The following is a 23782-nucleotide window of genomic DNA, read 5'->3' as shown; positions in this document are numbered from 1 at the left end:
GAGTTCTGAAAATGAACTCTAAAATGTGTTCTAAGGCACATTTTAGTGCCTTAGAAATCTGCTTGTTGGGGCTGGGTGTGGTGACTCACGCCTGTAATCCCAGCACTTTGGGAGGCCGAGGCGGGCGGATCACGAGGTCAGGAGACGGAGACCATCCCGGCTAACACAGTGAAACCCTGTCTCTACTAAAAATACAACAAAATTAGCCGGGCATGGTGGTGGGCGCCTGCAGTCCCAGCTACTCGGGAGGCTGAGGCGGGAGAATGGCTGAACCCAGGAGGCGGAGCTTGCAGTGAGCTGAGATGGCGCCACGGCACTCCAGCCTGGGAGACAGAGAGAGACTCCATCTCAAAAAAAAAAAAGAAAGAAAAAAAAATCTGCTTGTTGGAGAAGCTGCATCCTGAGCTGTTTCTCTGGCAACAGGCAGTTCCACTGGGTCTGAGATGGGATATGTGGGGGTTAATCCAACAGGCACCACCATCTGCTGGGAAGCCAAGGTAGCTCCCATCTATCAGGCCAGCACTAGGCTCAGGCCCTTTGCCAAGGCCTTTAGATCTTCTTAGTCGGCCCCATTTTACAGGTGAGAAAACTGAGGCTCAGAGGCCAGTTCTTTGCCCAAGATCTCACAGCCCTCCTCCACAGGAGTGATTTTTCTGACTTTTCTGGCCTATGGTCTTAATGACCATGTGTGGCTTTGCTGCTACCTTCCCAGGATCTGTCATTATGGAGGGAGTGATGGGGACCCTGGGCCCAGAGCCCGCTTTCCAGGAGCTTTTGGTCAGTGAGAGAGGTGCCCAGAGGATGTGCTTCTCCCAGAGGGATCAGAGAAGGCTGCATGGAGCAGGAAATAAATGAGAAGATGGAAGCTAATTCCCCATCAAACCCTTCTGTTTCCCAGGATTTGATGAATGTTCCTGGTGTGGTGGGAGGAAGGGGAGGTGGGTAGAAAGGCTCCCAGCTCCTGGAGAAGGAGATACACTTTTCATTCGGTATCAGAATGTGTCCTGAAGAACCAGTCTCAGTATTCTTCACAGATGTCTGGTGGTGTTCATTGATTTATCACTATCCTTATTCCTTGTAGATTCAGAAAGAACACCAGATGGAATATGATATTAAACCACATAAGACAGAAGAGTTAAAGCAATGTATCTTTAAAAGCTGGTGGTGTGGAGGGGAGAATTGACTTGCAGCAAGTTTAAGGCTGTTGATTATTTGTTGAACTTCCTAGCAGCCTAGGCAAAAAGGGAAACATGAAGAATCTATGCAGATAGCGTCTAAAAAAGGAGGCAGGTCTTTGTTGTTGTTGTTGTTTTTTTTCTGTGACCAATGGATTCATGTCACAAGGCAGGCAAGTTTGATCTACAGACAACTCTTGTGGTTTTTTTTAAAAAAAAGATGTCAGTGGTACAGATTTTTGTGTAACTCAGGTGGAAGAATGCAGAAGGCGTGGTTATTTGCTTATGGGGAGCTCCCAAAGCCTTTTTACAATAAGTATAAAGTAGTGCTGTTAGGTGCCCATCTCTCGTTTTTTCAAGCCTCCCCAAGCTGTGGGGAGAAGGATGATTTTATCTGGATTTATTGATAAGTAAATAGGCTCAGAGAGGGTGAGGAACTTGTCCAAGGTCACACAGGATAGAGTGGCAAGCTTGGCTTTGCACTTTGATCTGGAAATCCAAAACCTGGCTCTAGCTATGCTTCCTCATCTGATTTATTTTGGGGGTGGGAAGTTCTAGAGTGCTTTGGAGGGGGAAAAGGGGGACTTCAGGAAGGGAGACTCATCAGGGGCCAAGGCCATCAGGGAGGGCTTCCTGGCATAGGAAGGGAGAAGGAGGATCAGGACAGACCAGAGCTTGTACAGAGACCTGTCAGTCAGTAGGTGTTCTTGAGACCCAGGATGTGGAAGCTGTGTGAATGCCCTGTGGCGGTAAGGCCATTTGGTTTGGTACCTTCTGTCCTTCCATTTTGCCCCACCTCCTGGGATTGGGGGTGGCCACACAATTCCCACTTTGCAGGTGAAAAACAGATCAAAAGCCTCACCTAGCTGGGCAGGTGGCAGGGTGGCACATGCCTGTAGTTCCAGCTACTTGGGAGGCTGAGGCAGGAAGATTGCTTGAGCCTCGGAGTTTGAGGCTGCAGTAAGCCATGATCACGTCACTGCACTCTAGCCTGGATGACAGAGTAAGACCCCTACTTTTTTTTTTTTTCCCTCGAGACAAGGTCTTGCTCTGTCACCCAGGCTGGAGTGTAGTAGTGTGATCACAGCTCACTGCAACCTCAACCTCCCAGGCTCAGGCCTCCTGAGTATCTGGGACGACAGGTACATGCCACAATGCCTGCCTAAGTTTTTATATTTTTTGTAAAGATGGGATTTCATCATGTTTCCCAGACTGGTCTCAAACTCCTGGGCTCCAGCAATCCACCTGCCTTGGCCTCCCAAAGTGCTGAGATTACAGGTGTGAGCCACCGCACCCAGTCCTCTACTCTTAACAAGAAAAAAAAAAAAAAAAAAAAAGGAAGAAGAAGAGAAGCCTTCCCCCTAGATCTCCATGATCCATGGGGTGGCATGGAGAGTGCTGATGGGAACATAGGCCTGGACACTGAGAGCCTTGGGTTCAAATCCTGGCTCCGTCCCTTTCTGGCTGCATGATCCTGGGGGAATTCCCAAATTTCCCTGAGCCTCACTTCCTTGTCTGTCAGATGGTGATGGCAGGATCTAGATCATGCCTGCAAAGAGCTAGCCTAGTACTATATGTGGGAATGAAGGACCCTTTGGATTCACAGGGTTATAGGATCCGAGGGTTCTTATGCAAGCATAAGAGGTCCCTTTGCAGCATCTCCAACATGAACTTGCATGCTTCCAGAGACAGGGAGCTCAGTTCTTCTTAAGGCTGCCTGCTCCATCCTTGGGCACTTGGGAGTGTTGGAAAGTTCTTCCTTATGGTGATACCGGCTCTGTCTGCAGCCCCAGGAGGCAGACCAGCTCCTCTGCAGATGAAGGGCAGGGCAGGGACTGAAAGCCAACTCTGGTCTCCAGGAAGGGGCTACCTAGATGAGATTGTTGGAGTCCGAGTGAGGTGTGAGCAGGGCTTGGTCACACTGGGATTGCAATGTCTGAGACTCCTGGGGCTTCCCTTAGCACTGAGATTTGTGGGTGGTTCAGTCTTTTTAGTGCAGCATTCCAGGCCCCGCATGCCCAGTATGTTCATCTAACCCAGCTCCACTGCACAGAGCAATAAATGCCTTGTATTGTTAGTTCCCCCTACACTCCCCACTTACTGCAATGGGGGGAGTATTGAGTGTTTGGGAATTAATTTGTAATTACATTATGAATATATGAATACATTCTCCTCACAAAATAAAAAAACCTGTACAGATTACACTAAAGCTGTAGTTGGATTACCCACCTCTGTCCCTAAGGGGACAACTATTTGGGGTGTTTGTGGTCTTTTTTCCTGTGCACTTTTGAAAACATTGATAGTTTTATTCTGTATCCTTTGTTCAGCAAGTCGCTTTTCTCATACTTGGTGCATCTGAGAGCTCTTCATGTGCTCTTGTCATCCAGGCTGGAGTTCAGTGACGTAATCTCGGCTCACTGTAACCTCCGCCTCCCGGGTTCACGCCATTCTCCTGCCTCAGCCTCCCGAGTAGCTGGGACTACAGGTGCCTGCCACTATACCCAACTCATTTTTGTATTTTTAGTAGAGACGGGGCTTCACCATGTTGGCCAGGCTGGTCTTGAACTCTTGACCTCAGGTGATCCGCCTGTCTCAGCCTCCCGAAGTGCTGGGATTACAGGCATGAGCCACCGTGCCTGGCCACTCTTCATGTTCTGAGACTTGTCTTCCTTCCTTGTAAACTGTTGTGGAGTAACCTGTAGTGTCCCGGCAGCCTCTGCTCATTTAGCTGTTTCTCTACTGATGGAATTGTTTTATTCTTTGAAAAAAAATTACAGAGACATAATACAAAGCACTCAAATGGTAGAAAGGGTAATCATGAAAATGTAATCTCTCTCATCCCTGACTGACCACTCCCCACAGCTGCCCTCACCCCAGGCAACCACATGCCTTGTATCTCATTCCAGGGTGAGTGGATGCATATTTCTAACCACAGATAGGTGCTGTCTGTGCATGTGCCAAGCCATGCTTTTCCCCACACCAATACACCTAGGGATATTCTGTATCGGTGCACAGCAAGCTGTGTCCATTTTTTTCATACCTTTATTTACCTGATTTCTTTTTCTTTATTTTTATTTTGTTTGTTTGAGGCAGAGTCTTGCTCTGTCACCCAGGCTGGAGTGCAGTGACGTGATCTCGGCTCACTGCAACCTCTGCCTCCTGAGTTCAAGTGATTCTCCTGCCTCAGCCTCTTAAGTAGCTGGGATTACAGGCACACACCACCATGGCCTGACTAATTTTTGTATTTTTAGTGGAGACAGGGTTTCACCATGTTGGCCAGGCTGGTCTCAAACTCCTGACCTCAGGTGATCCGCCTGCCTCGGCCTTCCAGAGTGCTGGGATTACAGGCGTGAGCCACCGCACCCGGCCCCTAATTTCTTTAATAGGTAATGTATTTACAATGCTCAAGAGTAAAATAGACAGGGAAGGAATACAGTGAAAAATCTCTGTTTCCTTTTGGTTAAAGTTGACTCCTCATGCCCACTCTCAGTTTTCTATATCCCATTTTAAGACTTTAAGGAGATCTATGCAAATGTGGCTCTAGATTCCTATCTCTCCCCAGTTTATATAGTCTCCCCAAGATATATAGTCTAGCCACATCCTTCTGCACTTTTTCTTTTACACTTAAAAAATGAATCTTAGGGGTCCTTTTGTCTCAGTGTGTGGAGTGCAATTGCTTCTTTCTTTATGGCTTCTGTAGTATTCCATCATGCAGCTGTGGTGTGACTGTGTGGTCAGTCCCTTTGTTGACAGACACTTCGGCTTTTCTATTCTTTTGCTGTTGCGCACCCTGCTGCAAGAAATGCCACCAAGTGCATCTGTACGACATGTTTCCAGAAGTGGGACTACTGGGTGGGAGGGTACATGCGTTTGGGATTGTGATGTAGATTTCCAAATGCCTTCCCGAGAGGTCACACCCTTCCTGCCCGCAACAGCATGCCTCCTGGAAGGTTCCCACGGCCTCCCAACATGGTGATTTAACACACTTCTGGATGTGCCCAATCTAATAGACCAAAATGATAGGTCAATGTAGTATTATTTTCATTTCTCTCTCTCTTTTTTTTGAGACAGAGTCTCACTCTGTCACCCAGCCTGGAGTGTAGTGGCATGATCTTGACTCACTGCAACCTCTGCCTCCCGGGTTCAAGCAATTCTCTGGCCTCAGACTCCCGAGTAGCTGGGATTACAGGCGCCCACCACCAAGCCCGGCTAATTTTTGTATTTTTAGTAGAGACAGGGTTTTGCCATGTTGGCCAAGCTGGTCTTGAACTCCTGACCTCAGGTGATCTGCCTGCCGCAGTCTTCCAAAGTGCTGGGATTACAGGCATGAGCCACGATGCCCGGCTAATTTTTATATTTTTAGTAGAGACAGGGTTTCGCCATGTTGGCCAGACTGGCCTCGAACTCCTGACCTCAGGTGATCTGCCTGCCTCAGCCTTCCAAAGTGCTGGGATTACAGGCGTGAACCACCAAACCTAGCCTATTTTCATTCTCTTTTCAGTGAGGTTGACCTTTAAAAAAATGTGTTTGGGTTGTTTGTTTTTGAGACAGGATCTCACTCTGTCACCCAGGCTGGAGTAGAGTGGCACGATCAGGAATCACTGTAACCTCCGCCTCCTGGGCTCAAGCCATCCTACCTCCTCAGCCTGCCGAGTAGCTGGGACTACAGGTGCTTCTCACCATGCCCAGCTAATTTTTGGTAGAGACATGGTCTCACTATATTACCCAGGCTGGTCTCGAACTCCTGGGCTCAAGCAGTACTCCTGCCTCGGCCTCCCAAAGTGCTGAAATTATAAATGCGAGCCTCGGTGCCAGGATCTAAAAGATGTTTAAGAGCCATTTGTATTTCCTTGTCTGTTTGTATTCTTTGCTCATTCTACTGAGTGTGGTTGGTCTTTGCCTTAATAACTGCTAGGAGTTCTGGATTATTTGCAAATATTTCTTTCCTAATTTGTTTGTTTTGCTGGGTTTTTTTCCCCCTCTCATGGTTTTTTTTTTGCCTTGCAAAATTTTGTTTTAGTTTTTTTGTTGCTGAATTTCTTTATTTCATTCCTCTTCCTTTTTTCTTTCTGGGTTCTGGAAATTGAATCATAGTTCAGTCTTTTTCACTCCAGTTGTATCTATCTGAAATGTATTAACATTGTTACATATTTGTTGTATTTAATTACATTGTTAGCTTCTATTGTGATAGATAATACAGGTTTCCCACTTCCTAGTGATTTAAGTTTCCTTTTTAAAATTAGCTTATATATGTGATATATACAAGTTCGTCAATGGGGACTAGTTTAGATAAATTATGATACATCTGTACAATGGTGCATGATGCAGTGAGTAAAAAGATATCCCCCCACCCCTCAAAGAAGACAATGCAACAGCTCTGTGTATAACGATGGACAATCTCCAGGCTACATATTTAAGTGAAAAAAGCAAGGTGCAAAATTGTAGCATGCTATCATTTGTGTGGAAGAAGTACACAGATACAAGACACACTTATCTGAAATGCATATGTGTGTGGGGGGGGAGGGGGGGCGGTGTGAAGTCCCTGGAGACACACATAAGAAACCACTCTTGGCCGGGCGTGGTGGCTCACGCCTGAAACCCAGCATTTTGGGAGGCCAAGGCAAGTGGATCACAAGGTCAGGAGATTGAGACCATCCTGGCTAACACGGTGAAACCCCGTCTCTACTAAAAATACAAAAAATTAGCCGGGCATGATTGTGGGTGCCTGTAGTCCCAGCTACTCGGGAGGCTGAGGCAGGAGAATGGTGTGAACCTGGGAGATGGAGCTTGCAGTGAGACAAGATTGCATCACTGCACTCCAGCCTGGGTGACAGAGCAAGACTCCATCTCAAAAAAATGAAAAATAAACTACTCTTGAGCCGGGCACAGTGGCTCACACCTGTAATTCCAGCATTTTGGGAGGCCGAGGTAGGCAGATCACCTGAGGTCAGGAGCTCGAGACCAGCCTGGCCAACATGGTGAGACCTCATCTCTACTAAAAAGACAAAAAATAGCCTGGCATGGTGGTGCGTACATGTAGTCCCAACTACTCGGGAGGCTGAGGCATGAGAATCGCTTGAACCCCAGAGGCAGAGGTTGCAGTGAGCCAAGATTGTGCCACTGCACTCCAGCCTGGGTGACAGAGCAAGATTCTGTCTCAAAACAAAAACAAAAACAAAACGCACTCTTGGTTGCCTCCAGAAGTTGAGTATCAAATGGAAGACATGATGCTGAATATGCTATTTGGATACCTATCATGTCATATATATTACATCGTTCAAAGATAAAAATCACATTTAAAACTTTGAAATAAATGAAAATATTGAGTGAAGAAAAAAATAGGGCCAGGTGTGGTGGCTCACACCTGTAATGCCAGCACTTTGGGAAGCTGAAGCGGGAGGATCAGTTGAGCCCAGGAGTTCGAGACTAGCCTGGGCAACAGAGCTAGACCTTGTCTCTACACAAATTTAAAAATTAGCCAGGCATGGTTGTGCGTGCCGGTCCCAGCTCTTGGGAGGGTGAAGTGGGAGGATTGCTTGAGCCCAGGAGTTCAAGGCTGCAGTGAGCTGTCATCACGCCACTACAGTCCAGCCTGGGCAACAGAGTGAGACCCTATTGCCAAAAACATAAAAAATAGTACACGTTCGTGGATATGGCAAAAGCTATGAAGGTGGCACTTGAATGTCCTCAGGCCAAGAGAGAGAAAGGCACTTTCTCCAGGATCACACAGCAGGGAGCAATAGCCTTGAGTTCAGTGTTACGGCTGAGGGACCTTGGGTGATTTTCCCAACCATCTATGAGTGGAAGGAGAACAGGTTACTGGGATAAAGTCTCCCAGGCTGTTGCCGTTGCTGTTGACCTGGCAGGGACAGGCATTGGTCACTCCTTATTAGCCAGTGAGTTGTTTGTGGCAGAATTCGGTGAGGAGCAGGGCCCTGATTTCCCATTCAGAGATTATCTGGATCCCCATGGCTGCTGTTTGCCCAGGTCTCCATGGTGATTGGGAACCTGGGTGGTGGGGGTGCTGTCTTTCTTGGCAGCCCAGTGGGCTGAGCCCTGATTGTGGCAAAAGCCAGGCCCAGGCCCTTTGCTGTCGGGCTGGGCTGGTCTCTCCTGTTTGTCCAGTGGGGAGAGGCCAGGGTGGTACCCCAGGGTCTCACAGGGAGTTGCAGGCAGGGAGACAGGTCAAAGGTCAGGCAGGGCCCAAATCCTGAGCTGCTAGGGAACAGACACAGGCCTGTTCTGGAATGTTCTAGCTTTTATTTGGGGCTGGGGTCAGACACCAGATGAGCTTTTTCACATCTGCCACTCTGTGTGAGGGTGGCAGGATGCGAGCACTGTCCCCCCAACTTTTTTTTTTTTTGAGATGGAGTCTCACTCTGTCACCCAGGCTGGAGTGTAGTGGCACGATCTCGGCTCACTGCAAGCTCCGCCTCCTGAGTTCACACCATTCTCCTGCCTCAGCCTCCCGAGTAGCTGGGATTACAGGCGCCCGCCACCATGCCCGGCTAATTTTTTGTATTTTTTTAGTACAGACAGGGTTTCACTGTTAGCCAGGATGGTCTCGATCTCCTGACCTCATGATCCACCTGCCCAGCCTCCCAAAGTGCTGGGATTATAGGTGTGAGCCACCGTGCCTGGCTCCCCCACCCCCAACTTTTTTTGAGACAGGGTGGAGTGCAGTAGTGTGATCATGGCTCACTGCAGCCTCGACCTCCTGGGCTCACATGATCCTCCCGCCTCAGCCTCCCAAGTAGCTGGGACCACAGGCATGCGCCACCATGCCTGGCTAATTGGCTAATTTTGTTTTTGTTTTTTTGTAGAGATGGGGATCTTGCTTATGTTGCCCAGGCTGGTCTCAAATTCCTGGGTTCAAGCGTTCCTCCTACCTTGGCCTCCCAAAGTGCTGGGATTGCAGGTATGAGCCACTGTGCTCTGCCAATGGGCCCCTCCTTGAAGTTGAGACAGACAAGGCTTGTTCAAGGTCACCCAGAACATCAGTGCCAGCACTGGGCATAGAACCAGTGTTGCAGGAAGTCCAGGGAGAGAGGAAGACCCTCACTTTAGCACCCCCCATTCCTCCAGCAGGCCGAGGCCAGGGTGCGTGGGGCTGATGAAGCTCTATATACTCCCAACAGCAGCTGGTTCTTTCTCTGGAGGGGCCGATGGAAGGATGAGGTGGCCTTGGGGTGCTGAGACTACAAGCTTCTTGTTATCCCAGCTGCCCTGGGTTCGAGTTCTGCCACTGTCCCCTCTCAGCTCTGGCTTCAAGAGCAGTGATGCTCCCTTCAAATAAAGTAGTCTCCAGGAGAATGTTCCCACATCCTGGGTGACAGGGGAAGGAGAACCTGGGCCACAGAACTATCCAGGTCCCAACCCTTACCAGGCATGACCTTGGTTCAGGTCCAGATCTTCCAAGAGCCTCAGTTTTCCTCATCAGTGGAATGGGTCAAGTGTTTCCCTTGAGAGGGTTGGGCCCAGAAGGAGGAAGGCCCTGGGGATAAAGCCCTGGCGGGGGCCTGGCAGGGTAGTTGCGGGGGCGGGAGTTGGAGGGAATGAATGCAGGGCTCCACCTGAGACTTTACAAGGAGGGTAAGGCCTTCCTGGGAAAGCTCTGTGTGGCTGGAGGGGCCTGGGTGCTGAGGAGGCTTGGGTTGGCTTTGTGGGGTAGGCCTAGGAGACCCTGGGAAGGAGGGAGGAAGCAGAGGAGGGGACCAGCAGGCAGGGAGCTCTGAGTTTCTGAGATCCCACCTGCGAGTGCTGCCACCTGCTCTGAGAGCCAGAGAGGGCCTTGGAGTGTCACTCAAGAGGCCCCCACCCGCCTTTACACACCTGGGGGCTGCCTGTGGAGGGAGGACCTGCTTGATCTGACCAGAGGGCAGAATGGGAACTGGGTGGGATTAAGTAGAGGGTAGTTTGAGTTCAAGTTGGGAAGACTTTTCTTTTTTTTTCTTTTTTTATTTTTGAGACAGAGTTTTGCTCTTGTTGCCCAGGCTGGAGTACAGTGGTGCGATCTTGGCTCACTGCAACCTCTGCCTTCCAGGTTCAAGCAATTCTCTTGCCTCAGCCTCCCGAGTAGCTGGGATTACAGGTGCCCACCACCACGCCCAGCTAACTTTTTGTATTTTTATTAGAGGCGGGGTTTCACCATGTTGGCCAGGCTGGTCTAGAACGCCTGACCTCAGGTGATCCACCTGCCTCGACCTCCCAAAGTGCTGGAATTACAGGTGTGAGCCACCGTGCCCGGCTGGGAAGACTTTTCTAAAGCCCTAAGGGGGGACCTCACAGCAAGGATGAGGTGGTAGTGGCTCCTTGGCTGCAAGTACACATGGGGGCTGCAGGACCTTGCTGGGGGTCCAGGGCAGCTCAGCCACTGGAGTAGGTGTGCTGCAACCTCTTCTGCCTTTGGCATTGAAACGCTCTCTGCTCTGAGACCCAGGACTCAGGAATAACAAGCGATACAATGAACGCCTTGGAGGAGGACCAGGTCTGAGCCCCCACCTCCAGTATCGTCCTCCTGCCGTAGCCCCAGGAAGCAGGGCCCACGCGGGAGGTAGGGGTGGGGTGGCTGTGGCCTGGGGTGGCGACCCTCGCTGCCAAGCTCCCCACTGTGTTCCCAGGGCATAGAACAGCGCCTGGCACAGTTTGTTTAATGACTGAATGACTCCGTTTGGTGACTTACATGCCCATTTTTCCGACGACAAAAGAGAGCTTAGGGCTATTCAGTACTGCCCAGGTCTAGTGGATCTGGGGCTGGGTTCTGAGTCTGCTGTCGCCTTCCTAGAGAGCGGGGATGACTCCAGGATCCTCGACTGCTGGAATGCATGGCACGGGAATTCAAAGGTGCCCTGCCTCTCACACAGGCAGGGGGTGGTGTGTGGCTGTGTCGTGGCCAGCTTAGGCGCCCGGAGCCTCTGTCCCCTGCCCCTTTGTCTCGTGTGATACAATGGGTGGCTTTTTGTCCCCATAAAGTCCCTTTCACTGTAGGGAGAAGGGCCAGAGCGGGGGTGGGGACCGAGCCTGGCCAGGCTGAGTTCTGAGTGTCCTTGGCTTGCCCAGATGTGTCCCCAGTGAGGGGGACCCCAGGAAGGGTTTGCTTTGCCATGCTGGGCGTGGTTTTCCTGGATGGAGCGGTGGGAATAGAGAGGCTGGAGCTGGGGAAGGACTTGGGGGCCTGGGAAGCACTCGGGGGCCATGGCTGGACTTGGGGGCAGGGGAAGGACTCGGGGGCTGTGGAAGGACTTGGGGGTGGGGATGGACTCGGGGGCTGGGGAGGAACTCAGGGGCTGGGGAGGAACTCGGGGGCTGGGGAAGGACTCGGGGGCTGGGGAAGGACTCGGGGGCTAGGGAGGGACTCGGGGGCTGGGGATGGACTCGGGGGCTGGGGAATGACTCAGGGGCCAGTAAAGGACTCGGGGGCTGGAAAAGGGGGTTGTGGATAGACTCGGGGACTGTGTTTGGACTCGGGGGCCATGAAAGGATTTGCTGCCTTGGCCCCTTTGGCCGTCACATTGTTTCTAAAACCTTTGGTTCAGTCACCCATGTTTAAAAAGCTGATTTTCGCCAGGTGCAGTGGCTCACGCCTGTAATCCCAGCACTTTGGGAGGCCAAGGCAGGTGGATCATCTGAGGTCAGGAGTTTGAGACCAGCCTGGCCAACATGGTGAAACCCTGTCTGTACCAAAAATACAAAAATTAGCCGGGCATGGTGGTGGCACGCACCTGTAATCCCAGCTGTTTGGGAGTCTGAGGCAGGAGAATGACTTGAACCCAGGAGGCAGAGGTTGCAGTGAGCCGAGATTGCGCCACTGCACTCCAGCCTGGGCAGCAAAGCGAGACTCCATCAGATAAATAAATAAATAACTGATTTCCATATAAAATCCAGACTTCTGGTGTCTCTTGAAAAATTAGAAACTTTGGTCACCCCAGGCCTGCATTCCCAGCAGCCACTCCAGAGACTCCCCAGCCCACTGTAGTCATTCCTGTGACCTGCCAGCCCTGGCAGCTGCTGAGCTTGAGCCCTGGTGTCCTCTAGGCCCTGGCTGCCTTCCTGCCTCATGGCTTCCCTCTCTGGGATTTCCCTCCCCCAGCCCCGGACTGTCTCACAGCCTTCACGACTGCTCACGACTGCTATGGCTTTTAATGTTTTCTTTCACATGGTTTCATCTCCATGACACACCTGTGAGGTGTCCAGGTGTCCCCCTAGGGTCCCTGTACCCCAATTTCCTCACTTGCCAGATGAGGAAACAGACCAGAAAGGTTAGGTAACTCCCCCAAGGCCACACAGTGAGCCCACAAAGGTCTGACGCTGCCCCGGAAGTGAGGAGGGTGAAAAGAGTTGGGGTGACTGTCTTTGCATGACAGCTCAGAGTCCATAGGGTTGGTCGAACCCCTCCCTTTGGGGCCCCTGGAGGAGGCCCATGTTCAGGAGTGTTGACCTCGGCTGCGGGGAATCTCAGAGAACAGCAAGCCAAACTTCCCTGCTTCCATTGTGCCAGGGGGTGAAGGGGTCTGCCCAAGGCCCCTCAGCCTATGAGGAGCTGAGGGAGTGCAGCTCCAAGGGAGATCTGAGGGCTGGGCTGGATTTCTGGGGCCTCCTGTGGGAGCACCACCGCCTTATCTGTCAGGTGGGTGGGGCTGGCACTGACGTGGGTCCTTATCTGTGCCTGGGCTGTGCCTGGTGCTTGAATGTGGATACTGTCATTCTCTCAGTGAGGCCTCACCCTCCTGAGGAGCCGCACACACCGTGGCGAATGCAGGAAAGTAGGCCCAGGGCCTGACTTGAAAACCCATGTTCTTAACCCCTCAGGGTGATCATGACACCTGGCCATGTTGAATATTAAGCCTATGCTGGTTGCTGGTCTAAGTACCTTGCTCAAAACTACCCTAGGGCCCAGCAGGAGGATCAGTTAAGCCTAGGAGTTCTAGACTAGCCTGGGCAACATGGAGAGACCCCACCTCTACAAAAATTAAAAATAGCTAGGAGTGGTGGTGCATGTCTGTAGTCCCAGCTACTTGGGAGGCTGAGGTGGGAGGATCACTTGAGCCCAGGAGTTCGAGGCTGCAGTGAGCTGCAATAGCGCCATTGCACTCCAGCCTGGGTGACAAAGTGAGACCCTGTCTCAAAAACAAAACAAAACAAAACCACCCTAGGGGGTAGATACATTTCAAAGATGAAGGAAGATGAAGACAAGGGCACAGAGAGGCTAAGCCACTTGCCTGAGGTCACACAGCTAGTTAGGTTGGCAGGGCCAGAGCATGAATTCAAGGAGTCGATAGGCCACCCCTCCAACAGAACCAATGCCAGTGTCACTAAGGTGAACAAGGTCATGACACCCATCCACAGATTCAGAGAGCAGCTGAGAAAAACCTATTCATTTCCTGGGGCTGCCGTAACAAAGTTCCACAAACTGGGTGGCAGAAATATATTGTCTCAGTTACTGAAATCAAGGTGTTGGCAGGGTTGCTTTCTTCTGGAGCTCTGAGGGACAGTCTGTCCCATGTCCCCCTCCTGACTTCTGGTGGTGACCAGCAAGCCTTGGTGTGCCTTGGCTTACAAATGCATCACTCTCGTCTCTGCCTCTGTCTTCACACGGTGGTCTCCCCTTGTGGTCTCTGTGTCCACATTTCTCTTACAAGGACACTGGTCATTGGATTAGAGATGCCCCCAATCCAGTATAACCCCCCTTAACTCGAGCATGTCTGCAAACACTATTTTATTTTATTTATTTATTTATTTTGAGACGGAGTTTCGCTCTTGTTGCCCAGGCTGGAGTGCAGTGGTGCAATCTCGGCTCACTGCAACCTCTGTCTCCTGGGTTCAAGCGATTCTCCTGCCTCTCCCAAGTAGCTGGGATTATAGGCGTGTGCCACCATGCCTGGCTAATTTTTTGTATTTTTAGTAGAGGTGGGGTTTCACCACGTTGGCCAGGCTGGTCTTGAACTCCTGACCTTAGGTGATCCACCTGCCTCAGCCTCCCAAAGTGCTGGGATTACAGGTGTGATCTACCGTGCCAGGCCTTGTTTTGTTTTGTTTTGTTTCTGAGACAGAGTCCCACTCTGTCCCCCAGGCTGGAGTGCAGTGGTGCGATCTCAGTTCACTGCAACCTCTGCCTTCTGGGTTCAAAGTGATTCTCCTGCCTCAGCTTCCTGAGTAGCTGGGACTACAGACACCCGCCACCATGCCCGGCTAATTTTGGTATTTTTACTGGAGACGGGTTTCTCCATATTGGCCAAGCTGGTCTTAAACTCCTGTCCTTAACTGATCACGCACCTCAGGCTCCCAAAGTGCTGGGATTACAGGTATGAGCCACTGCGCCTGGCCAGACCCTGTTTTCAAATAAGGCCACATTCCCAGGTACTAGGGGTTAGAACTTGAACATATTTTGGGGAACACATTGCAAACCACAACAAGAGATGAGGAAAAACTTCCCTCAGAGTCAGTGAAGTGCACGCACCCTGCAGGAACCTGGCCTGTCTGGCTGTCAGTGTTGGCAGCTTCTGGGGAAACTGTAATAACAGGGTTTCGCTGGAGCAAGGAGTGCCTCTTGGTCGGGCATTTGTGACGAATCTTCTCTCTGATGCTGCAGGTGGTTTTAACGAAAACATCTCTTCATGACCCAATTGTTTGGAAATTCTTTGAAGATGCAAAAGTCATTTTTGACACTGTAGTCTTCATATGTAAAAAAAAGTTCCTAATCCAAATTATTCAGGTTTTCAGAAAAGCAAAAAAAAAGGCCCTGTGCCCTTGAGATTTCCAGACAGTTCCCTTTGGTTATCTGCAGGACCTGTCTGGGGAGGCATGGCAGGGACCTCAGAGAGCTGGGAAGGAGGGGAGGATGTGGTTTGCCTGTGTGTGTAGGAGAGAGACAGTTAGATGTTCATGTAGACACCTCCAGAGAAACACGGGGACAGACGAACACGTAAGCAAGAGAGACCTACAGGGCCCGGGGGTGAAGGCATAGAGTTCTGTTCCGAGATACCCACGTGGCACCCTCCCTGCCCCTCCCTCACCTCCCTGGGTCTTTGCTTATCATCACCTTGCCAGTGAGATCTTTCTTGGCCCCTTCTCCATAGACATTTGTTAAATGTATGAACCCAGAGAGATGCCCACAGCGAGGCCTGTGTTGGGTGCCCGTTCCGAGCAGGGTCTCTCTTGGGGGACTGGGCTGGGGGCTCAGAGACCAGGAGAAACCAGTCTGTCTGGTTCAAATGCAGGAACGAACCTTCCTTGTTCTAGGGCAGAAATCGAGGCAGCTCCCCAGGCACAGAGCCAGGCAGCACAGCCAGAAAGAACACCAGAAATTCCCAGTGCTTATCCACTGGCTTCATCTGGACGCTGCGTTTGCTGATCTGGAAACCAGGGGTGGGGCTGGAGCACAGCACAGGGCGGGGCAGGGACAGGGGGGAGGTGGTGGGGGCGGTGGGGGGAGCCTGGGTGCCCAGCCCAGCCTGGCTCTTGGAGCCAGCTGAAGTGTCCTCATTTTTTACACTTCACTAAATAACTCATAGTAGCGCAGGTTCCAAGGAAGCACAGATCTGGGTTCCTGTCCTTCCCTATCCTTTTAAAATTTTTATTTATTTTTTGAGACAGGGTCTCTGTCACCTAGGCTGGAGTGCAGTGGTGCGTTCATGACTCACTGCAGCCTTGACTTCCCAGGCTCCATTGATCCTCCACCTCAGCCTCCCAAGTATCTAGGACCACAGGCACATGCCACTATGCCCAGCTAAATGTTATATTTTTGGTAGAGATGGGGTTTTCCCATGTTGTCCAGGCTGGTCTTGAACTCCTGAGCTCAAGTGATCCACCTGCCTCAGCCTCCCAAAGTGCTGGGATTACAGGTGTGAGCCACTGCGCCCGGCTTCCTGCCCTGTCCTTTACCCACAGTGACCTCAGGCACATCGCCTCCTGAGATTACCTTTGGAAGATGAGAATAACAAATAGAACATTTGAGGAGGGTCTGGTGATGGAGGAATCAATGAGACGTGTCTGGCACAGAGCGGGAGGGCATTGAGTGGTTATTGTGACCTAGGCTGTGAGTCATGGGACAGGTGATTGATAGGCATATGATAGTGGAAACCTGAATTGGTCTTTTCTTGATTTTTGGTTCATTGCATTTTCTGACTTTCCTTTAGTTAGTTGGAAGCTGGCAACGCAGTGGCAGCAGAGGCCCATGAGGAATTGGCTTTAAATGAAAAAATAATTGTTTATCTTGGACACACCCAGTTCTCACCTGGAGAAGGGACGGAGGCGTGCTGCCTGAAGTGTTTGTTCTCCTTCAGAACACTGGCCTCCCCCCGGCTCTGGGGGTTCGTGGCCTCTCCAGGTGTGTCTGTTTCTGGCAGGGTGTTGTTCTGAGACATCTTGCCCTGGGTCCACACTCGTAAGGGCTCTGCCCCCAGCTTGGTGTGTGACAGCGGGCAAGGCCCTGCGGCTCCACCCTGGCTTCCTCACCTGCCTGCCCTCACCTGGCCTGCTTGTGGCGGCGAAAGGATAGTGCTGGCAGGCAGCAGAGGCTGGCAGGGTGCTGTGTGTGTGTGTGGGGTGGGTCCCTGGAGCTTCACCCCAGTGTGGGGAGGAGCAGGTGCTGAGCCCTGGAGAGAGGGACACCTTCCCTGGGCCTCCCACTTTGGGCTGAGCCCCTTACTTGGGTTGGGGGGAGGCAAGGCCAGGGGCAGTTCACAGATGGACACCTGCTTCTTCTTATTTTATTTTGTTAATTTAATTTTAATTTTACTTAATTTTAATTTTATTTATTTTAGTTTATTTTGAGACAGGGTCTTGGTGTTGCTCAGGCTGGAGTACAGTGGCACAGTCATGGCTCACTGTAGCCTTAACCTCCCAGGTTCAAGTGATCCTCCCCCCTCAGCCTCCCAAGTAGCTGGGACCACAGGTGCACCATCACCACACTCGGCTAATTTTTAAATTATTTGGCAGAGATGGACTCCCTGTATATTGCCCAGGATGGGGTCTTGAACGCCTGGGCTCAGGCAGTCCTGCCACCTTGGCCTCCCCAAATGCTGGGATTACAGGCATGAGCCACCACGCCCAGCCCCACTGCTTCCTCTTTTAATACACAGCGCCTGTGCAGGGCAGGGTTCTGATCTCTGTCATGGATGAAGAAATAGGATTGTTAGTTCCTAAGCACATTGTGTATTTAGCGTATATTATGTGTCGAGTACTGTTGGGCACTGAAGATACAGCAGTGAACAAAACCCAGAATCTTCCTCGGAGAGCAGGGAAGGTACTCGGTCAGCGTCACACAGCCACACAGCTTTTGACTTCCAAGCTCGAGGCCCCACCTGCCACTTCCCCACTGGGCCACACCCTTCCTCAGCCAGATCCCTGGGGGATGGGGAGGAGGCAGAGGAAGGAGGGTTGTGAGGGCTGAGGGCTCCCTGGGCCAGCTCAGCTACAGGCCCCCGAGTCTTGTCCCTGGCTTCTGTAGGGATCCACACAGGAGCTTCCCTTCTGGTCCTTGACGAGGGTGCTTTTGGATGGGGTGCCTGGTGGGCACCCCAGCTCTGTCTGTGCTCTGGGCCCAGGCCCTCAGGTGCTCTAGGGGCTGGCGGCAGCCCCTCAGCTGCTGGGAGCAGCCAGGACTTTCTGTCTCCAAACCCTAGCAGCCAGAGGCAGGTCCTGCTCCGGAGCCGCTTCTCTGATCCCACTGACTTGTCCTTGGGCTGGTGGCAAGGTCACTACGCAGCCTTGGTGCCATGTACCTGGGCACTGACCAGGGGAAAAAGAGGACACCTCTGTGTGTCTTGATTGGCAATGGAGCCTTTCTCCAAAGCTAGAGCCTTGTGTCCTCTCCGTGGCCAGGGATTCCAGAGAGTGCCCTCGTGGAGAAGGCACTGTCCAGAGCATCTCCACCAGCAAGGGTTGGGGGGGTAGGAGGGGCTGGGGAGGCCCAGGATGGCCACATCCGAGGTGCCTCTGGGGGCCTCCACGAGCTCCCTGGGCCCTGCCTCAGCTGGCCCTTTGCTGGCCCGCACCCTCAGACAGTCTGCATAGTGAGTTGACAAACCTGCCACAGAGAATTCTCTGTGGCTGTGAGGGCTGGGGCCTGTGCAGTCCAGTTCGGACTTGTGGAATAATAAAAAAACACTTCTGTTGCAATCATTTATGTGCATGAACTTGTGGGTCCTCACAGTAGCTCTACAAGGTAGGAATGGTCATTGTACTCATTTGATAAGCAAGGGTGGTTATACACTTGCCCAAGGCCACACAGCCGGTAAGGAGAGCCGGGATCGAAGCCAGACAGCTGGGCTCCAGAGTTCATGCTGTTAGCCACTACCCATGCTCTGCTGGGATGGTTGGGCCCATCCTGCCATGTGGGAACGGCGTGACAGGTAGGCCCCTTGGCTTCCCGGAGGCCCAGTTTCACCTGTGAGATGGCAACACCTGTATAGAAGGGCATCTGGGAGAGCCAGAGACATGGGGTGTCGGACAGGAGGTCACCCAGAGGCCCTTGTGACGTTCTCTGCTGGGCCCAGCTGGGAGGGAGGACACAGGGCTGTTGTCTTCCCGCCTCTGGGATTGTGGCGACTTGATCTTCCTTTCAGCAGCTTTTACTGAGCCCCTGGCAGGGCCTAGGTCCTGTGCTGGGTGTGGGGACATAGCTGTGAGACAGCTACGGCCGTGCCCTCGTGGAGCTCGCAGTCTGGGGAAGGGAACGATTATGGCCCTGGATGGTGGGTACCTGGGGGGGCCCTGTGAGCACTGACGAGGGCTCTGGGACGCCGGCTGGAGGCGTGGGGGTGTCCTGGAGCACCTGACATCTCAGCTGAGACCTGGAAGAGGAGTGAGAATGCAGGTCAGGGCCCCAGTACAGTGGTGTATCACACGAGCCAAGTCAGCATTCCTTTTTAAAATTTTTTCTATTTTTTGAGACAATTTCACTCTGTCTCTGAGGTTGGCGTGCAGTGGCATGATTATAGCTCACTGCAGCTTCTAACTCCTGGGCCCATGTGATCCTCCTGCTTCAGCCTCATGAGTAGCTGGGACCACAGGTGCACACCACCATACCTGGCTAACTATTATTATTATTATTTTGAGATGGATTTTCACTTTTGTCGCCCAGGCTGGAGTGCAGTGGCGTGATCTCAGCTCACTGCAACCTCTGCCTCCCAGGCTCAAGCAATTCTCCTGCCTCAGCCTCCCAAGTAGCTGGGATTACAGGCACATGCCACCATGCCTGGCTAATTTTTGTATTTTTAGTGGAGACGGGGTTTCACCATGTTGGCCAGGCTGGTCTCGAACTCCTGACCTCGGGTAATCTGCCTACCTCAGCCTCCCAAAGTGCTGGGATTACACGCGTGAGCCACTGCGCCCGGCCTTAATTTTTCTGTAGAGATGGGGACTTGCTCTGTTGCCCAGGCTGGTCTTGAACTCCTGACCTCCAGCGATTATTACACTTTGGGCTCCCAAAGTGCTGACATTACAGGCATGAGCCACTGTGCCTGGCCAATATTTCTTAGCTAGATAAGAAATGAAACCGCATCTCTGGCCGACCCTGCCCTGTCTGACCCTCCTAGGTGCTGGGGCTGCTGGTGTGGGCGCTGATTGCGGACACCCCGTACCACCTGTACCCGGCCTATGGCTGGGTGATGTTCGTCGCTGTCTTCCTCTGGCTGGTGACAATCGTCCTCTTCATCCTTTACCTGTTTCAGCTGCACATGAAGTTGTACATGGTTCCCTGGCCACTGGTGGTGAGTCTGGGTGGGGGTACTGGAAGTGGCTATGACAGGACCACTGTGACTTTCCCTAAAAGTAGTGGCAGGGTGTGGGGGGGTGGCCTGACATCCTCACTGACCTAAGCTGGTCTGCAGAGCCAGGGGTGGAGGTGAGGATTGATGGTTCAGAGGTCCAGTTTTTCTATTTTTCCTTCAAGACAGTGTCTCACTATGTGCAGGCTGGAGTGCAGTGGCTCAGTAATGGCTCACTGCAGCCTTGAACCCCTGGGCTCATGTGATCCTCCCATCTCAGCCTCCCCAGTAGCTAGGACTACAGGCACGTACCACCATGCCCTGCTAATTTTTATTTTATTTTTTTTTGTAGAGGAGGGGTCTCACTTTATTGCCCGGGCTGATCTTGAACTCCTGGACTCAAGCAGGTCTCTCACTTTGGCCTCCCAAAGTTCTGGGAGTACAGGAGTGAGCCACCATGCCTAGGTGCACGGTTTTTTGGGGAACCATGAGCCAGGAAGGACACAGGCTTGCCTTTGTCCCAGGAGGGGCGTAGAAGTGAGGAGCTGTTGAGTGGATTTATAAGAGGCCATTTGGAATCTGAAAAATATTTTTCCAGGCCGGGTGTGGTGGCTCACGCCTGTAATCCCAGCACTTTGGGAGGCTGAGGCGAGTGGATCACCTGAGGTCAAGAGTTTGAGACCAGCCTGAGCAATATGGTGAAACCCTGTCTCTACAAAAAATATAACAATTAGCCAGGTGTGGTGGCACGCACCTCTAGTCCCAGCTACTCGGGAGGCTGAGACAGGAGAATTGCTTGAACCCAGGAGGCGGAGATTGCAGTGAGCCGAGATCACACCATTGTACTCCAGCCTGGGTGACAGAGCAAGACTCCGCCTCAAAAAAAAAAAAAAAAAAAAAAAATTCCCTCTGGGGGTGGTCAGAATTTGTGCCTGTGTTGTGTGAGTTTGTGAGATTGTAGCTTGGCCCAGGTAGGCAGCCCTGTGGCTGGAGGCTGGGGCAAGCTGTCAGAAGTTGCCCAGACCAGGGCCTCAAGTGTGCAGGACAAGCTCGGGCACCCGGCTGCCTGCAGGTGAGGCCCTGAGGCCTGGGAGAGGCTGGGCTCCCCAGGTTTGCCCCAGGACAGTCTCCCCAGGACACAAGGCTGAGAGCGGACATGGGAAGTACCCCGGCCAGACACACAGAAAGCTGCTGGGGTTTTTTTTTTTTCCTCTGACCCGGAAAACCCCTGCAGCTGGGGTCTGAGGCTTTCAGTGAGAAGAGAGACGAGAAAGGCACATGATTGTAAGACAAGCAAGGCTGGGACTAGGCGGCATTGTTTGGAATTCAATGACTTTTTAAACCGAGGAAACGTGAGTCATCCTCAAGACAAAATGGGTTTGTTAGATCTCGACATCCCTGGCAGAAACAGGCAGCGTTTGCAGGGGTCGCTGGGCTTGCAGGGAAGATTTTGGGGCGAGGAGGCGGCGCCTTGACTTCCGGGCTCAGGGTCCACCCCCTCCCTCATGTCCCAGGGGCCTCTAAGAGAGAAATCTCCGGAGATAAAAGCCTGTGTGTCTCTTAGGTGCAGATTTGGGGCTCCAGCCGTGGCTGTTAATGGAAGGAGGCTCCCTTCTGCCACAGTGGCAGGGCATTGCTTCTTGTGCTTCTGGACCCTCAACGAATGGGGCAGAGAGGGCTTAACTGCATCTAGAGAAGGCTGGATTAGCATGGCCAACTTGAGATTTTCTGGCATGGGGGCTACAGACCCCTACAGGATCCAGGCACGATATGTGAGTGAATTGGGTCAGGAGGGACCCTGAAGAAGCCAGCATCCATCTGCCCATCGCAAGCTGCCTCTATACTCACTTCATCTGTTCCTAGTGGGAATGCAGCCCCTTTGGAGCAAAATCTTTTGATATCCTAAGTTTTTTTTTTAGACAAAGTCCCGCTCTGTCGCCCAGGCTGGAGTGCAGTGGCGCGATCTTAGCTCATTGCAACCCCTGCCTCCCGGGTTCGAGTGATTCTTCCACCTCAGCCTCCTGTGTAGCTGGGATTACAGATGGGCACCACCACTCTTGGCTAATTTTTGTATTTTTATTGGAGACGAGGTTTCACCATGTTGGCCAGGCTGGTCTCTAACTCCTGACCTCAACTAATCTGCCTGCCTCGGCCTCCCAAAGTGCTGGGATTACAGGCATGAGCCACACTGCACCCGGCCACGATTTTTTTAATATGAAATTTTTACATGAAGTCTTCAGGTTTTCATGAAATCTAATTTTATAATGTTGGTAATTTTTTAAAAGTATATTGGACAAACTGAATGAATGTTTGAGGACCATGCATTTGAAGACTGTGAATGGGCTCCTGGGGCCCAAGCGTTTGGGATGAGGGACTGGGGCCTGGTTGTCAGCAGAGTGCCCCTTCCTGCCAGTCTGGTTCTGTATCCAGCTTGAAATATCTGGTCCTCCTGGTCCTGACCCTGGCATTTGCTTAGAGCCTTGAGCTTAGGATGTGGCCAAAAGGGAGACAAAGATTCTTCCCCCTGAAGGCAGAGAGGGATGTGAGGCCCAGCCCAGGACTGGCCACAGAGCCAAACCTTGCAGTGGTACCAGGGATGGCCTGGGCTTGGCCCTGGGCCACACTTGGAGGAGTGGCCTGTGTTTCTTTAGCTGGTACAAAGAGATGGGTCATGGATTGGCCTCTTTCTGTGAGGAATGGGTCTGGCACTGCCCCTGCCCCATCACTGAGGCCCTCCTGTCATTCCCCTCCCCCGGCCTCAGGTGTGTTCATGCTCCCTGCTCAGCAGGCCTCCTGGGGATCAGGGCCTCATGGGCTGACCCCCTGGAAACTGTGGCCTCTTGAGGCCCTGTTGGTAGGAAAGACCCAGGTGTTTGCATCCCCATCCAATGGCTACTCAAGGAGTGTGCCAGTGGGAACCAAGAGGCCCCAACCGTTGGTCTTGTGTGTCTTTTTTTTTTTTTTTTTGAGACAGGATCTCACTGTGTCACCCAGGCTGGAGTGCAGTGGTGTGATCATGACTCACTGCAGCCTCAACCTCCCGGCACCAGGTGATCCTCCCATCTCAGCCTCCCAAGTAGCTGAGATCACAGGCATGCGCCACCATGCCTGGCTAACTTTTTTATTTTTGTAGAGATGGGGCCTACCTATGTTCCCCAGGCTGGTCTCTAACTCCTGGGCTCAAGTGATCCTTCCACTTCAGCCCCCCAAAGTGCTGGGATTACAGGTGTGAACCACCGTGTCCAGCCTCTCTTTGTGTTTTAAGCCTTTTCTCTCCCCACTCCCTACCCCCATGTCCCGCAGTTAATGATCTTTAACATCAGTGCCACCGTTCTCTACATCACCGCCTTCATCGCCTGCTCTGCGGCAGTTGACCTGACATCCCTGAGGGGCACCCGGCCGTATAACCAGCGTGCGGCTGCCTCGGTGAGTCTGCTTCCCAAGCTCCCTTGGTGGTCTGCAGGGTCTTGGCCCCAGGACTCAGGCTGCTCACTTGGTCTGAGGCCAGGCACCTGCCACCTCCTGAGGAGTTGTCACCTGAACACTCAGTGGGTCTTGGGAGCCGGGCTGCCTCCAGGCTTCCATAATTAACAGTGGGGAGTGGTGTGTGGTGGGCAATGGAAGTTTTGGGTAACTATTTTTTTTTTTTTTTTTTTGAGATGGAGTCTTGCTCTGTTGCCCAGGCTGGAGTGCGGTGACGTGATCTCGGCTCACTGCAACCTCCGCCTCTTGGGTTTAAGTGATTCTCCTGACTCAGCCTCCCAAATAGCTGGGACTACAGGTGTATGCTGCCACACCAGCTAATTTTTTTGTATTTTGTATTTTTTTTTTGGAGATGGAGTCTCATGCCTGGCTAATTTTTGTATTTTTAGTAGAGATGGAGTTTCACCATGTTGGCCA

The 23782-nt window shown here is 52.0% G+C and overlaps 1 protein-coding gene across 1 annotated transcript in view; it reads left to right on the top strand.

The window, feature by feature from the left end:
- The window catches only part of PLLP (plasmolipin), a 28513-nt gene that overhangs the window by 2824 nt on the left and 1907 nt on the right, over positions 1-23782 (top strand). The window contains exons 2-3 of the mRNA XM_054454993.2: positions 19712-19885; positions 23186-23308. Of these exons, the coding sequence (XP_054310968.1) occupies positions 19712-19885; positions 23186-23308 (297 nt within the window). The remainder of the gene's footprint in view (positions 1-19711; positions 19886-23185; positions 23309-23782) is intronic.

Source organism: Pongo pygmaeus, chromosome 18 (assembly GCF_028885625.2).
Source record: "Pongo pygmaeus isolate AG05252 chromosome 18, NHGRI_mPonPyg2-v2.0_pri, whole genome shotgun sequence".
In the NCBI taxonomy this organism is placed as follows: domain Eukaryota; kingdom Metazoa; phylum Chordata; class Mammalia; order Primates; family Hominidae; genus Pongo; species Pongo pygmaeus.
This window is presented reverse-complemented; position numbering and strand designations above follow the sequence as displayed.